This window comes from Anopheles moucheti, chromosome 3, assembly GCF_943734755.1.
Source record: "Anopheles moucheti chromosome 3, idAnoMoucSN_F20_07, whole genome shotgun sequence".
NCBI lineage: Eukaryota > Metazoa > Arthropoda > Insecta > Diptera > Culicidae > Anopheles > Anopheles moucheti.
The window spans coordinates 80,048,912-80,065,417 of NC_069141.1; the positions used below are offsets into that span (position 1 = coordinate 80,048,912).

The window sequence follows — 16,506 nt, forward strand, 5'->3', positions numbered from 1 at the left end:
GGAAATACCTAAACCCACTCGCGCGTGCACCGTTGGAAAGAAGGATATCGTTTTGCACCACAACGGGGCCTTTTTTGTTGGTGTGTGACGCTAAAACTAATGATGCCCTCGGGTGATACGCGGAGTTGTAGCGGAGAGTTGTACGTGATAGTTGTTCTACTTCCCGGCCGGTGTATGTAGCGGATTCGCTTGTTTTTAGGCGTTTCATATAATATATCTCTTTAAAAGGAGATTGCTGATTTGTGGGTTTGGTGGAGCTATCTGCAGATAGAGCAACAAAATTCAACATACTGTATAGGTAGGGCATGTAACATGGACTTCATAACGTGGGCAATGATTGGCGTTGATGCGTTATTTCCGGGATTTAACAATACAAGACAAGAGGAGTTTCGAGTTTAACACGACACAATTAAACCAAACATTTTATTATCAAACATATGTAGTTATTAAGATGTAATACATTTTAAATACCCTCCGACATTCGATATTTTGTTGGTATTCATCTATTATTTCCTCGTTAAATCATGATAAAACTGATCTATGCATCATTTCTTAGGTTTTTAAATTTGTTTGGTGGGACTAATTTGACGTTTCATATTGTGAGTTACTCACATTTGGAGTTATTAGATTTATTTATTTATATTTTCATTATTACGGCTTTCGCCGTATTATAGTTATTAGATTTATTTATTTATTTATTTTTTTCAATTGTATTTTTATTTATTTTGATCAATTTTGATCTTTAAAATTTGTGTAGTAAATAAACACTTACATCTTCTACGACATTTATGTGTGGTTCTGTTTAATTTGTTTCTAAAAATTGCGTCTTTTTTATTGATCCCACCAAGAACATGGCGACATTCTATACTTATTCTTGCCAATGTCAATGTCGATTGCGTCCAATTTTCCAGCAATTTAAGAACTTCTCCGCGTTCTTTTGAAGCCGGTCCGTTTCTTTGTTGTTTGCACCTTTGCTTCCAAAATCCACCACAAGCTTCTTGCGCTGTAAAGGCTGTGTACGAGCAAAGAAAACAACCACAGGCGTAAAGTGATCCGGGTTAAATTTGAAATTCTAACTCACCACCGCCACACACTGTCGGCGGTGCTCGCTCTTCGATGCTTGCGGAGCTTTAGAATGTTGGTTTTAAATTTTGGGCTCTCCACCAAGCGTATGGCATTCGTATGGTTTCTCCCCGTACGGCAATCGGAGGGTTGTAACGCGCGAGGGAAGACCATAGCGATTGCGCGGTTTTAACCCTTGATCGTTGGGCACCACGATCGAGGCACGGGAACCCCCCTCAACATCGATGGGGCAAGAAAGAATCCATCTGGCAACCGAGCAGTGGTTGGAATCGGTTGCAATCACTCCCATCCCAAACCCACCCACTCACCCCACCCGACCCGGGGCAATTGAGAATGCAATCGATGACGCAATCCGATGCCAGCGACGACGGCTGCGACGACGGCTGCGACGACGTGGCAATGGGATGTTTTTAAATGGGGCTAAGGTTTCAGCACCAACAGTACAACGGGGACGCCCTGCAACGGAAGGGTGGGATGAGAGTGTGTTTGTGTCTTGACGTTGATCGTTGCCTGTCGATCGTTTAAGTCGAACAAACGGTGGTAGCAGTGGCAATGGTTCGAAGCGCAAGACGCTAGCGTTCAGATCGCTTTTTTCCGGTTGAACGATTTCGCTCTCCGCACATGAATGACGCTGAGTCGCCGTCGTTTTAATTGCGGAAAGCGATATGTCCGGGAGTGCGTGTTTTATGCATGATTTGTTTGTTTTTAATTGCATTGTTTTCTAAAAGCTTTGTAATAAATCATTAGACGTTATAGTGTTAATTTGTGTTTTAGTAACAACAATTTCTTCTACAAAAGAGGCGGATATTTCATAATTATTGTTCCATTTCTTGACATTAAAGCCGATGATCTTTTCACCAACGCAAAGTTGTGTTGCAATCGGCTTACAGTAACAGTCTGCCGACTACCACCAAACCTTTCAGTCGCATTCGATGCAATTGACATTTACCGCAAATTAACCTGTTGTCTGGATGCTCCATCCTCCCTCCCCACGCAATCACGAACCCCGTCGCTGTTTGTAGTGCAAAAATGGGTGAAATGCATTCGACACGGTACACCGCTTCTTCGACGCTGCCTGCCTTCTTCGTCTGGCACCTAAAAAAAACCGCACGACTGCCCGTGCCCGTGCGGCTTCGAACGGGAAATGGAAAAATTATCTCTCTTCACGCCATTCACTGCGAGGCAGCCGGGTTTTGGGCCAGCAAGATGTGTTCCCAGCTGGGTAGAATCGTACCAGAGGTTTTCTATTATTTTTTCGAGTGGGGATATTTAGGTATTGTTTTTCTGCTGCAGCAACGCGACGAAGGGGAGCTTTTTGATAAATCGTGTTCGATTCCGCAGTTGTCTCGCTTTTCGATGCAGCTTATACATTGTTTATCGTCATCGCGGGTAATGGCGTGTTCTACTAGATTGAGTGCATGTTCGTGATGCAAACAATTGCACCGAAAGGGTTCACTGTTTCATGTAAAGGAATCAAATGATCTTATCAGGCATTGAAAATGTTGTTCTCACTTATTTTTTGGAAACATTATCCACCAAAACTCAACCAGAAAATCCTAAATGCCAAATCAATACTGCTTTAGTATTCTCTGCCTAAAGACTTGCCTAAAGATACCCCAGATACCTCAACTTCAGTCAAGACACTCCGGGGGGATTTATTTCTTTAAGCCTCATTTAAAGCTGCCCAGCCAAAAAACGAAAAGAAACGGATGTGATTTATTTTTATTGACATTTCTCTTTCTTGAAATGCATTATTTTCAGTCGCCTTTTAGAGCCACATCATTAACCACGTGAACACAGAGGCTGCGCACCCAGTATGAGTGTGTGTGTGGTGGCATGGTGGCTTCCGTTTTCAATTAGCCCTCGCGCACGAAAACCTCATCCGCGCGCGCACTAACGTGATTCGTGATTTTGAAAATTTACTTACGAATTCAAAGCAAACAAAGAAAAATCTCCTCATCCCGGCGGCCGTTCGTTCGGTCCACTGTTTGTCCTCTTGCCCATTTTTCGATCTGTACTCCTCAGGGGCGACCCTCGTTCCATGCATCCTGCCGCTGCTGTTCGTTATTGATGCAGCTGCACTCCGAGGGACAGTCATTTTCTATCACTTGCAACATGCGAGGCAGACGGGACGCTTCCCTTCTTCGTTCTTCTGATAGAAAACAATCATTAGGCAGGCATGAACAAGGCGAACGCGGTGAAAAACGAACGCGCCGTGTGCCCCGTGCTCCAACGATATTGACTGCTGCTCTCGCTTATGAGGTGGAACGCGTGTGTGGAACGGGAAAAAGGACCATTCAATAATTTAGTCATGTTTACGGGATCTGTCTGTCAGTCCGGGACAGACAGAGGAGATGCGCACGAAATGCATGCGAGATATTGCACACGCTTGTCGCGTTCCTTTTCCCATTTCCCGTGGTGTGCTGCGTTGGTTTCTACGGAGATCCAAATGAGATCGTTAGGGAATGGAATGGTTTTGTTGCATAAAAGCGTGTGTGGGTATTTACACTTTGTTGTCCATATTTGTTTCGGTCGTTGGAACTAGGATAAATCAATGCTAAATTACGTTCATCTGCCGTGTGGTGGTGGTGTGAAGATGGTATGGATGGATGGATTGTGCAATTTGTGCACTAAAAATAGGACAACAATAATACAGGGTTTTCAGGTTAGAAATTGAGTGGCTTTGCTCTGCTCAGAGGCTGTCCCAGAATAAATTGTGTCAATAGGTCCTTCTTTTACTTTAATTTTGTATTAAAGGTACTGTGTAAACTATTTAACGCATATTTTTTCAACTATTCTTATCAATGCTAAATTATTTAATTTTAATGTTTTTTTATTTCTTTAAGTTGTGTTGTTCATCTTCGTTTTTTTGAGTTTAATTTTTTGTTATTTCCTACTCCTTTCTTTTTTGTTTCCTACTCAGAAACTCTCAACAGAACGCTTGAGAACTGTGTCAACATCCTAATGGTGAACTTTGTCATACTTTGTGATTTTGACAAAACGATTTGTAACATGATTACCCCCTCGCAAGCATGGAAAAGGGACACATCTTTCACCGATGACGTGATAGATCTTGGCTTTGTCCAGTTAAAAATGTGCCGAAGAATGAATTCGTCCATGTAAGCGTGCGCTATACCGACAAGTCAGCGGTGGTCAGAGGAGTGGTTCATTCTTTCCACTTCTCGTTGTATAGGGCGAAGGAAAGATAGTCCGAGCGTAAAAATAACCCCTACGGAGGTATAAGGTGGTATATTGGTTTAGGTTGGTCTGGCCTTCGGGAAAGAAAGGCCTAATGGGCGAATGTTTCGTTCCCCTAAAAATAGTAATTCCCCCAAAAATGGTGGTTATGCCACCGCGCCGGGGTTGAATGGTGCATGTCAACCCTGTATGGGAGGGGTCCGCGTACTTGTGGACGTAGGCGTTGAAGTGGAGTTGGAATGGATTTGTCCGAAATGGCTTTTAATGCCAACCGTTGGAAGACCTTTACGAATGTACGCGATGTACCAACACGACATCGTGTACTATTAGTTTAACCATTTTCATTCACTATTATGGCAGCGGAAAACAAAACGCGGAAAATTTCACCTCTTAATCGCTCGCCAACGCCGATCGATGCAGTCCCATAGTAATCGTTTCGTTTTTTTCTTTTCTTTCACTTTCCGTTTCAGAGTTCTAATGGTGTGGACCGTATAGCAGTTGGCGGGTTTTGGTAGTGCGTATTTATTCCCGGGAGTCCGCGTGTCGCCGGAGATGCCGTCAAATTCCTGCTAATCCGAGTGACATCGATACTAAACTTCTTCTGCGCCGCCAGTCATCGTGCAGCGAAAGGGGCCAGGCAGGCCCTCCGTTTCGTAATCATCGGTCCGCATCGTCCGCATCAAAACGCCCGAGACCGCGCTCACATTACCATCGGAAAGTGACACCCTCTTGGGAAAGGAATGAAATGCCTTGAAATTAAGCTGTTTAGTATATATCGCGTTGGTGTGTGCCTTTGCCTGTTCCAAATTCCACGAGTCCACCGTCTTGCTGCTGCAGATAGTTGCGCCTAAATGCTATTAGTGGGCGATACGCGGCGAGAGCAAAACGATGATCCGGGCTATGCTTCGCGCAACGGAGACGATTCGACCAGTGCCTCCGAGACGACACCCATCAACCTTGGCGTACGATCGAAACCGATCGATCAATCGATCGGGCTCACAGGGGAATTGCGTATCCAAACATAGCGTGATAAATGGACGCGGATGGATTGGGAAGAGCAATCGCTGTCTTGACCGATGTGCTATGTTTTATCGCATCAATTATCATGTCTTGCGCATGTCTGGTTTTATTTCATTTTAATCTCCTTCCTTTTGCGTTTGATAAATGGACGTACATTTAATGCATTTCTTTTTCTCTCCTCTATTATTTTAGCAGTTCGAGACAGTTTGTGTAAACCAAACACTAATTGGTGTGAACGTACCGTGTGCATGTGATGAAGAGTAACAGAACGCAGTGAAGAAATGTAAAACCCATTTTATTCGAAAAACCAATTAAAGGGAAGCATAACAAGCAAACAGAGCAAGTACGTACGTGCAACGACTTAACGTTCCTGCTGGAAGGCTACCACCGTGCTGTCCTTTCGCCGGTAAAGGATACACGGATGGCAACTGTGAATGCCAGTTTTACAATCTCCCCTGCGTTGGATACACATTTCCGGTCGGAATCGGATTAATGCTTCCCCGGGAAAGAGCCGATCGCACTAACCGTGTTCCACTTCCTGTATTTTAGTCACGTGTGTATCGAGATCCTGAAAACGAAACACAAAGTGTATGCGCGAGTGTAGCCACCGCAATGGCTGTTGCAATCTCTTGAGTTGCCCGAGTATTCGGTTGGGATCGGAAAAGCGCCCGTGTGCCTTTTGCAGTATCGATTTTCTTTCCTTTCCCGAAGGGATCTTAGTGTATTCTTCGTTTTTCCAGAAGAAAGAAAAAAAAGAAACGTACCGAAAGTTTTCCTGTGTTCACCATCACCGCGGGTGGTGTGTGTGCGTGTGTATGTGTGCACGCGATAAGGTGAACCGAGTGAGTGGATAAAAGTGAAGCATATGCCATAAAATACCACTAAAAGTACGGAAAATCTAACACGCGTGAGGTATAGTGTGCAGTTCTACGGTGTTAGTGCACGGAGTTTTGTTTTTCATTATTGTTTTTCTCATTACATTTTGTTGTTCTTTTGGTGCGCCTGTGTCTGTGTCTGTGTGTGAGGAAAAAGGAATTAGAAAGCAGGAAAACTACACGATCGTTTTCCTTCCATACGATACGGTTCCCATCTGTGAGGAAAATCTATTGGTCAAAGGTTTTTTTTTTGTTTGCGGTCGTTACATATTGTTTCCGCTCACGTACCCTAGAGGGCGCACACGGTGAAACAATATCGGTTAAGAGCGATAAATCTAGTGAAAAGCTGGCACACCTCGATCGGTAGGGTGGATAACGCGGACGAGAAAGCGTACGATGGACATCGCAATGGATCGAAGCGGAACGGATGCCGGTGTTGCCACTATTGGCTCACTGTTTCAGCACATCGTCAACGAGATGAAGGTAGGTGAACGGAACGGCACGAAACGTAGAAACCTTTCAGGTCCTTTTCCTGTTTTGGGGGGGCGAAAAAGGAAGAATGTGTTGTTTTATGTATAATGTTGCGGACATTACTGATATAAATAAGCCCTCAAACGTCGTGGTTCCTCAAACCAGGCCACTTTTCTTTTGCGAACGTCACGTTTGGCCGTACGTTTGGCGTATCCTTAACGGGAGAGCAGCAGATTGGAAGGACGGGATGTTGCTCGGGGCAAAATTTAGGATCTCGCACGTCGTTTTCCGGGTCACTGTGTTGTTTCTGTTATCCGGGGGTTGGTGGTGTGTCACGTTATTTGCTTATTTGCTCGTTGATGCTGGTGTTTTTCGCATATTTTCCCGAGCACTTTTCGGTGCTTTCGCTCCGCACCGACATATTCTAACGTTATTGTCCTCCTTTTTGTATATTTTAATCTACCCAATTGAATGTTTCCGACCCGACCAACGACCGAACCACGGGCAGCAGCACACACAAGGGCATAAAGGGATGCAAACTTTCTGGCCTAACGACCCTTTCCGTTTCCTTTGCTTCCTTTGCCATAACCCGCTTCCACGTTCGATCCCGTTCTTGACATCGGGTTAAAAGCATGTTTTTGTTTTAGTTATATGTTTCGTTTCTTCGAATCGCGGTACCGGCAGCGACAGGAAATGGAATGGAAACGCACCGCTAAAAGGCAGTATATAAACATACACACATATTATGCTGCATTGCTCGCTGCAGGCACGGCATCACCTCCCCCGGAGCCCCGTCCCCGCATCAGGAACCTTGGCCGGTGGGTTGAAGGAAATGAGATAAAAGTAATTTTTATTTTTAATCTCCGCCCAAGATGGCAGCGGCACGATCTGTCATAAATTCTACAATCCTTCGTTTTCTCTCTCTCTCTGCTCTTCTCTTCTTCTGACATCACGAAGAGTGGGTTCATCCGCAGAAGCATAAACCGTTGTTCCGGTTGTTTTTTTTCTTCCTTCGTTCAAACACACGCACGTGCTCTCGGAACCGGCTGAACTGTCTTTTTGCTTGGGTCATATGTTGACAGTTTGTATTTTCTTATGTTCTGTTGGTTTTTGCTATTTTTTTGTGTTTCTCATCTGCTTTATTTTTTATATTTCTTTGTTTAATGTTCCTATTTAATGAGCATACAGTTTTTACGAACTGTCTTGTTTAGTTAAAGGGTTTTTTTTAAATCGAAATAAACAAAAAATGATGTATATTTCTAACTTCAAAATAAAGCTCATGTTATGTTCGTGTGTCCATTTCCCAGCTCGTGACAGTTTGATATATTTTACAATACTCACCACAGTTTGTCTTTAGCACGAACCCGTTTGCTTTTGCCACGCTACAAGAAGAATCCACTTGAAACAGTTTTAAGCTTTTGAATGGTTGAAGCGCACGATTTTATTTCCGCTACGAGCTCCGAAGCGCAACAACACGTAAAAACTCTGCTGGTTGTGAGACACACGGGTGTATGTGGTGGTGCTGGTGGTGCATTTATTCATATTCAGCTCGTAAACAGCGGACGAGTTGCATCGCGCGCCGAGGCGAAAAGTGTGCGATAGAGGAAGGCGAAAGAATTGTGTCAAATGTGTCGTAAAATGCAACCGTGCACTAAACACGCGCATCGGCACTCAAAAAAAAAAGCACTAAACCTACTGCAAGGAGGGTGACGTAAGAAAATGGGTCAATTTGGGATTTTTGGTTGAGGTGTGTTAGAGCGGCGTTCAAAGGCACTTAGCGCTGTCGAAATGTGTGGGGATTTAAAGTTCTTCACGCGTCAAAATTGTTCATTGAAGACTTCACCTTCAGACATCGTTTTTCCGCTGGTGGTGTTCAATAGCTTTCCGGTCGCCCGTGCGCGTAATGCGACGAAATATGTCAATAATTTACGCTTATTGAAATCAATCAAACACTCACACTCTGCTCGTATGGGAGATGACTACGATGGCTCTATTGCATCGAAGCATATCAAAATCGTATTACGTTTTCTTACCAGTAGCGAAACGGTTTCTTTCCCACCCAAAGATGAAGTTGACGAATCAATTCGTGGGCTTTATTCCACCTTAGCAAGGAGGATCCTTTTTTTCGGCCGTGCAAACGAACAGAAAACAGGGGCGATAAATGCGTGACATTTGAAATCGATCTATCAATCAACTCGGGTACATTTCCTCGCGGAGTACCATTGTTTGACGGGGGCCTTTTTGCTGGCACGTGATAATCTAATTCATACGCGCTTTGCACGTAAATAAATAAAATCCTCCCTCAAACACACACACCCACAGAGAGGAGGACATGCTCTCGATCTGGGCAATTGTGAGTGCGAGCACCGAGACATCGGCAGTGGACGTTGTTTGGTAGTCATAAACGTTGTGATGCGATCCAATTCGTAAGGTGCCGAATCGTGGCCCCGAAAGGAGCATGGGGGCCCTAGGGATCGACGACTTTTGCACGATCGATCACGCTTGGGGTGATGAATGACGGGCAGATTTATGCTTCAACGTCCGTCCGCACCAGCATTATTCAAATGATGGAGTCAAAAGTTTACGCACCAAGTGACAGCGCACAAAAGGGGTCGATCGATCGCTCGTTCGTTTCGTTTAGTTTATGATTAACGTAAATCAGCCGGAAAACGCATGGAAGCCAAATCGGGACATGGTCCCGCTCGGTCGGCTGTTATGTTGAATATTCCTCTCCAATTCCTCTGCCATTGGACGAACTGTAATAAATATCACGATATTAATTTTATTTAATCACAAAACTCACATTAAACACAAGAGTAAGCAGACACACCGCGGTTACGGTTGTCTCTCGTTCGGCTTCTACCTTTAGAACGCGTGTGGATTATTTTTAAAAACCTAAAACCCCGCGTGACCGCGGCTTAACAACTTCCTCCCATGCACACAGCCCACTTCAGACACACTCGAGCAAGGGCCGGGCAGGCTCAATCCGAGTTCAATCGCCCGCACGAATGAAGACGTATGCGCGCACGTATGCAGCACTCTTCCGTTCCGCCGGGCAGGTCGCGATTGTGTTGTGTGGTGCGTAATATGGCCACACCACGCTCAACCGATAAACAGCCTGGCCTCAGGATGCGGCGTGTGTAACCCAGGGTAGGTTTGTTGTTTTTTTTTTGGGTGGGGGGGCGCACACGGGAGGGCAATGATCGAACGCGGCGGTGTGTACACACACTTACGGCCGCCCCGCCGTACGCTCGAAATGGGTCTGCACTTTGATTTTTACGCCAGACGGAACGGTAATTGTTATTTTTACACCTTGCGCATAAACTAAAAATTAATCTTGCGCTAGACGTGGACGTTGGTTGGATTTGCGGTGTTTTCGAGCAGGAAATTGGTGGTGGTATGGCGATAGAATGATGGGTGCTTTTGGCATAAGATTTTTCCGGTGTCTGCGCTGATGAGCGTGTTCTTGAGGCACGTAACCTTTTATATGACGCACGTGCTGTGCTATTTCCTAGTAAATAATTAAATTTTTAAGATCTGTTAGGAGTAACAGGAGGCCTAAGCTCGGTCGAATAGTAAAGTTCGTAATGGACGACTTAATAAAGCGTGTGGTCTTGGGTTCAAATCCGAACATGGACTTTTGCAGGTCTCCCACCACAAACAGGACTTTAATGTGTTCTTCGACTGTACAAGCAAAAGAACTCAAGTACAGTGGGGTGCCGATTATCCGGGTCTCTGATTATCCGTGCAGCTTGGAAATGACAGTTCCAAAGGAAATTTGACATATTCCGGCCACACCGTTGACAGAAGAATTGACTGACCCAATTGTATATGATCAAATGAGCACAAATTCTTAAAGAAAACAATTATGGTTTATTTTGCAAACAATAAAACACTCAGAGAAAATGAATAATACTTAAAAAAGACGCCCTACCTTTGACACATTATACGCTAATTTTATCATAAATAATATATGTGCCTATTATCCGTGTTATCCGATTATCCGGCAAATGTGGAGTCCTGATAAACACTGATAATCGGCGCTCCACTATACACAAAATCGAGAAGAGAATAGAGTTAGCGTTGAGAGTACACGACAATCCAAGCAATATTTGGGATTTTTAAAGTTTTATTAACAATAAGTTTCAAAGAATCATGTGCAGTTCTGAACTCCTTTTTGTTTATTATTTAAAGACAAACAGCTTTTGCGAGATATTTTCTTTTGCTCCAGACAAACTTCCAGACATTCGAAGCCTTGTCGACAATTGTAATCGTTTAATTTTTGGTACTTTTAAAATATTTTCATTTTGCATGTGCATGCACTCATTTTCACACCCCAATAAACAACGTATTGCATAATAAATGAACGGTATCCACATAATCCCCACATACGGCGACAGTTGCATTCGAATCGTGTCTAATAATAATTTATTCTGAAAATAGCTCTGCCTGCTCTGTTTGTGGCTGCATCCTCTCCGCATTGCATAAGCCCCGGAAGTTGGTTAATTCATCCGATCGACGGTTTCGAACAAGCTAACTGCATTAATAAACCTCCTTCCCAGCTCGACATGTTCTAGTTTTTGTGTGCACTGTTGCTGTGTATCTTCCTGTTAGCTTCTCGAAGGGCGAGCAAATAAAACCGCAAAGAATCGCAGCAAAAATTACCGTAACCGAGCCGCTTCTTCTGCGTCTCCACAGACACACACACACACAACTCGCACGACCCGCTCCAATCGGGCAAGGATCAGTTTCTGAGCAGAATCTTGTTATGGTGTTTATTTTTTTAATTTCATTTTACTGTTGTTCATCACAATCTCTCACCCGCTCGCCGCGCCCAATCTTCCCCCTGCTGATCGGCCGCAGGGTTTCGGGAAAAAGTGCAACACGCGCGTGGCCTCCAATTTCCGGCTGGATCTCGTTCGCGAAAGCCAAGAGCGCTTACGGTAGATGCAAGAAGCGGTAAAGCAAAAACGAAAAGTCGGTAAAACGCAGCAGACGGGATCGTGTTCATTCATTCAAAGTCGAGGCGCTTCTCTGGCATTGGAAGATGGGCAAACTGTGTTGCGCGTTGTCGTTTTTTTGTAACTCGTTCATCTCAGGATGGCCGTGCAGCAGAAGCAGCATGGTGGCCGGTCTGTGCAGTTTGATGCAGTTAACTGCAACAGCACATTTTAACGGTGGTCGTGCCGTGCGTTCGTTCAACCGCGGTCGTTGCTGTGCCGGGTGCACACGGCTAAACTCCCGGGTGGTTCATCTCGTCTCTGGTTTGGAACCAGCTGCCAGTGTGTAGGTCTTGCGGCCGCCGCAGCAGAGCACAACACACAAACGCGTCTTTTGTGGGACGATCGTGGATGTTGCGGAAGTATAGAAAACAGATCAAGATCGTATTGAAGGCTGTGTGGATTTGGTAGGGAGCACAGTGAGCAGTTTTCCGTTGTTTGTGCTTGAATGATGACAAATCAAGTTGGGAGGGAGAAAGCAAAATCAGGAAGAAGCCATATTGTTTGAGGGGGAATGTAGTTTTTATTGGGGTTCCAGATTTGTTATGGCATTTTTAATTATGGCTCAAGTTTAGTTATATAACACTGTGGTACTTTAAACTAATAAGAGTTTAATGATACTTGAATCACTTGAATCGAAAATAAGAGTGTGCTGCAATTGGATTGCCTTCTAAAATATTCCTCAAAGTGTTGGAACTCGTATGCTGGCAAATATTGATAGGCAACTTCACAGTGATGAGTTGCACTGAAGTTCCTCAGACGTTTAAAGTTGTGCTACAGTTTCTCCGAAATTCGGAATTGATGTTAAGCTGCCTAACTGCTCAGAAATGATTCAAAGTTACTCAGGAGTTCGAAGTAGACCAGAACATGTTTCAGATATGCAGAAATGTTCCGAGTTCCGAATTAATCTTCAGTTCGGGAGTGATCCGATGTTGCTCCGAAGTTGAGAAGTTCATATCTAAAATTTTCCAGTACACTAATTTTCCATGATTGAAAGCATTAAAACTGATCCTTTTTCTCAATTACACAATTAGCCTTAAAGTTTGATTCACAGTCAAAATGTTTTCCCTTTTATGTGCTGCTTTCAATAACATGTTCCTCAAACTTTTCGTCTAAGACTACATGCAACTGATGCAACCCGATTGCATCTGCATCTCCTGACTGTCGTTTCCGCTTGTTCTCAGCTTCCGCTTTGCCGCCCTTTTCCTTTCCTTTCCACCACCTTACGAAATACGACGAAAGACTTTGGTAAGATTTTTGGAGATTGGGCGTCTCATTTGGTGCTGTGTAACACTCCTACCCGACTGGGTGTAACGCAGCGAACTCAGCGTGTAGCAGCAGTGTCGAGTACGATCGAGTTTGATCGCGGCTACCCTCAAACAAAAAAAAATCCACCCTCTTTACTCTCCCCCACAACAAGTGGCGTAATTCTTCCGTCGTGTAACTCCAGCAACGGAATTGGGCGATGTAGTGCTATTGCGTTAATTTAGTTTGATGAACTTCTCGCACCACATCCGCGCGCGTCACAGCAAGAAGCGCATCTCGCGAAGTGTTGCAGCGCGCCGTGTTCCATTGCGCAATGTTGTGCGCGGAACAAAAGGCGGCAATGGGGCGGCTTGTTGCTTGAACTGTTGTTATAACGACGACGGAGATACGATCCGCACATCTTCATCGCTTCTGGTCTGGTCGGAGGAGGAGCGGGTGTTTTTGATCGTTTTGTTTTTCTTCGTAGTTTTCGTCAGTCTTGTGGGAACAGCCAGCGCTGATGAAACCGAACCGTACATGCGTATCGATTCGCGTTATGTGCTTCTGCCGCATATGGCGTTTCCTTTTTCCTCCGGAAGCCGTGTACACTTCGTGGCTGCCTGGTTGGCGAGTGTACATGACGAGCAATTTAATCGAAACGATTATTTTGTGCACCAAACCAAACCATCCAGCCCCGTGGGGTGTGTTACAAGTTTTTGGTTGCGGATATTTCGGTCGATCGGTGGATAAGAGGCGCACCAGGCTTTATACCCATTCAAGTTGTGCAAAATGTTGTGAAAATGTAATTACAAAAAGGAGTTGGACGAAAGGTATTTCATTTCATAATTAGAGCCCGATTTTTACACCCTTGCAACCGGATGTGGCGATGCACATTACTTGGCGAGATTGGGCTACGTGTGTTTTTATGTTTTCGCTCTCAAGTAAATGCGACGTTTAATGCACTTGGCATTTCTGTTTGCGAAACCCAAATCAACAGATCCTCTCGTAACTCAAGTGGCTTATCTTTGGAACCCTTTGCCATATGGCACCGCGCTCTGAAAATTACATTAGTCAGCCACTTCCCGCCTCTTTCACCTTCTTCCGCATTTTTTGTCACTAAACGGTTAAGTAAATACAGTGCTTATCTACTTTTGCAAGAAGTGAGTAACTGCACAACGATGACGAAATTGTTTATATTGTGCAAAACATATTTGCACTCTTATCAGATCAGGTGTTACTGTTCTTTGTATTATTTGTTAATATCTCAATGCTAGTTGTATTTTATATCAATTTTTATATTAATAATATTAACATGTGCCACATAAAAAAACATGTAAATAATTTAAACAATTTGTGAGAAATTTTATGACAAACTAAACAAAAGCAAACAATTTAACACAACCACAAAGAATGCATTTTGTTCTTTACCTCCTTTAATCGCGAAACAGAGGCCTTGAATATGCTAATTAATTAACTTCTGTCAAACTCGCCCCAAACCGTTCGCTGTAGAGTAGAGTTGTTCTGTAGGGGATTTACAGAAAAAAAACCAAGAAACACTCAAAACATTGTCACAAATCGATCATGCCTGTTTCGGTTGGATTTATCGATATCTTTTCTGTTACACGTCCCACATTCATGTTGCCCAAAGAACGAACATAAAGTGGATTTCTATTCTTTTTGACACCTGTCACTTCATGAATAACAAAAAAAAAAAAAGAATATTGTCGCCGATACCATCACAGTCGAATACAATATAAAAATCTCCACTTTTAAAATGATACGTGATGGGTGTTGTGTGGGAGGTCCACAATGTTTCGGACACTTCCCAAACCAAACGCACGTCTTTGGTTGGACACCCACCTTGCCACCAGGGGCAAGTTTTGAGGAGGACCGTACGCCTCACGTCTTCAGGCGCCACTGTTGCTCCCATTCGGTGACACTAATCGGATTTTATGTTCAACACATCACCCTTGTGTGTCGCTATCTGTTTCCATCTGCGCCACGCACGGGATGGGACAAGTGGGTGGGTGGATGGGTGTGTGTGTCGCGAATGTTTTGATTTACTCTCCGAAGGTTTGCCGCGGTTCGGGCGAATGGCGGAAGGCCAAGCAATTTGGCAAAAGGGTATGAAAAATGGAGCTGATGAATATTAATTGTGTACCATAAATATATTCGCATAAACATGCCACGTGCTTATGTGGTAAGGGGGGGGGGGGGGGGGGGGGGGAGACGTATGTTTTACTGTGTGATGAAGACGGGCGCATCAATTATGATTGGGTTTGGGTAGTTTGGCACTTTCATACTGTTTGATACTATTTAAATAGTATAGGATAATATCAACTCTCAATGAACGTTACTAATTTACCTCTCATGCTGCGAAATCTGAAACAAGCCTGAATATGCCTTAAATGACTCACTCCCTTGCTTTAACTTGTTACTCATTGTCATTGGCTGAAATAATCAGCCTCAGTAACAAAAAAAAACGTTGAAACAGCTAATAAATGTTACGTCAGATAAGTAATACTAATGAAGTTAAAAATAACTGTTGATTACTAATAAATAAGACCTCTGTGACTCAGACGAACGTTCGGTCGTAAGAAATCGTTTGTCAAATGTGAAGTGCACAAAGATCTATAACTCCCCTCTGAGCTGCATATTCGCTCGAGTATCGTTCGCTGGGGCACTTAAAACGAGGAAACACATTTGAAATGAAGTCTTGGAAAGAATTTGGTCATTCTAGCGAGCTTAATTTACTCGCCGAATGACGCAAGCTATTAAGAGTTGAAGAGAGGTAACCGACTTAAAACCACCAAATGTGAAGTAGAAACATGCCCCACTGGTTCCGTAAAAGGGTAGGCTTATTTTGCTCAAAAAATCAATTAACTATCGACAATAAATATCTTTACCAGACTTACACTTTTTGGGCAATGTTTCTCTCGGCCCGGAAGGTGAAACATAAAACTTCTCACATCGAACCCCAGAGTGTTGGAGTGCCTCGAACGGTGGGCTCTGTGCAGGGTAGCTCTGTTGAGGTGACAAAATTTATCTCTCAATATGTGCTCTTGCTGTGGTAGAGTGCGTTTGCGCGGACGCGTAAGGATAAATGTTAATAATTTAAACCGACTGGGGTCGGCCCCCCTTTGAGTGGGTGTTGCACATAATCGTGCGCTGGAAGCACACAGGAGAGAGGCAATCGAGTCTGTGGGTGTCAAACCCGACACGAGGGCGAAAGAGTGGTTTCCTTCACGATTTCACGTAATGCTTCCGACCACGCATCCAACGACACGCCTGATGGTGCCTGTGCCTGTGCAGAAGCTGAAGAAATAATACACCTTATGGTCAGTGGTCACAAGTGGACTGGTCGGTGCGACCTTCAAAATGAATCGTTTGGTTGGTGGACTTGCTTTTTTGTTTTGTTTTATTTTTTCTCTCACTCCGATGTCCTGACCGATGTGCCGAATCGGGTTGATAAGTGTTTGGTGGAAAATATAATTTACTATTTTTTCATTTTCTTTATTGAAGAAATACTTTCGATGTGTGAGTGTGTGTGGTTTTATGTTGATTTTTATATTGTTTCAACAAAAATATAAAATATTATTCAACATCACCGCGGA

General features: G+C 43.9%; 1 protein-coding gene across 9 annotated transcripts in view; it reads left to right on the plus strand.

The window, feature by feature from the left end:
• LOC128305294 (homeobox protein 5) overlaps positions 1–16,506 on the plus strand; it is a 65,269-nt gene that overhangs the window by 10,894 nt on the left and 37,869 nt on the right. For 7 of the 9 annotated variants that reach the window (XM_053042673.1, XM_053042674.1, XM_053042668.1 and 4 more), the window contains exon 2: positions 5,497–6,659. In XM_053042673.1, the coding sequence (XP_052898633.1) occupies positions 6,573–6,659 (87 nt within the window). In that variant the 5' untranslated portion in view covers positions 5,497–6,572. Of the gene's footprint in view, positions 1–5,493; positions 6,660–16,506 lie in introns of all 9 variants that reach the window. The other 2 variants (XM_053042672.1, XM_053042669.1) reach the window with 1 other exon arrangement.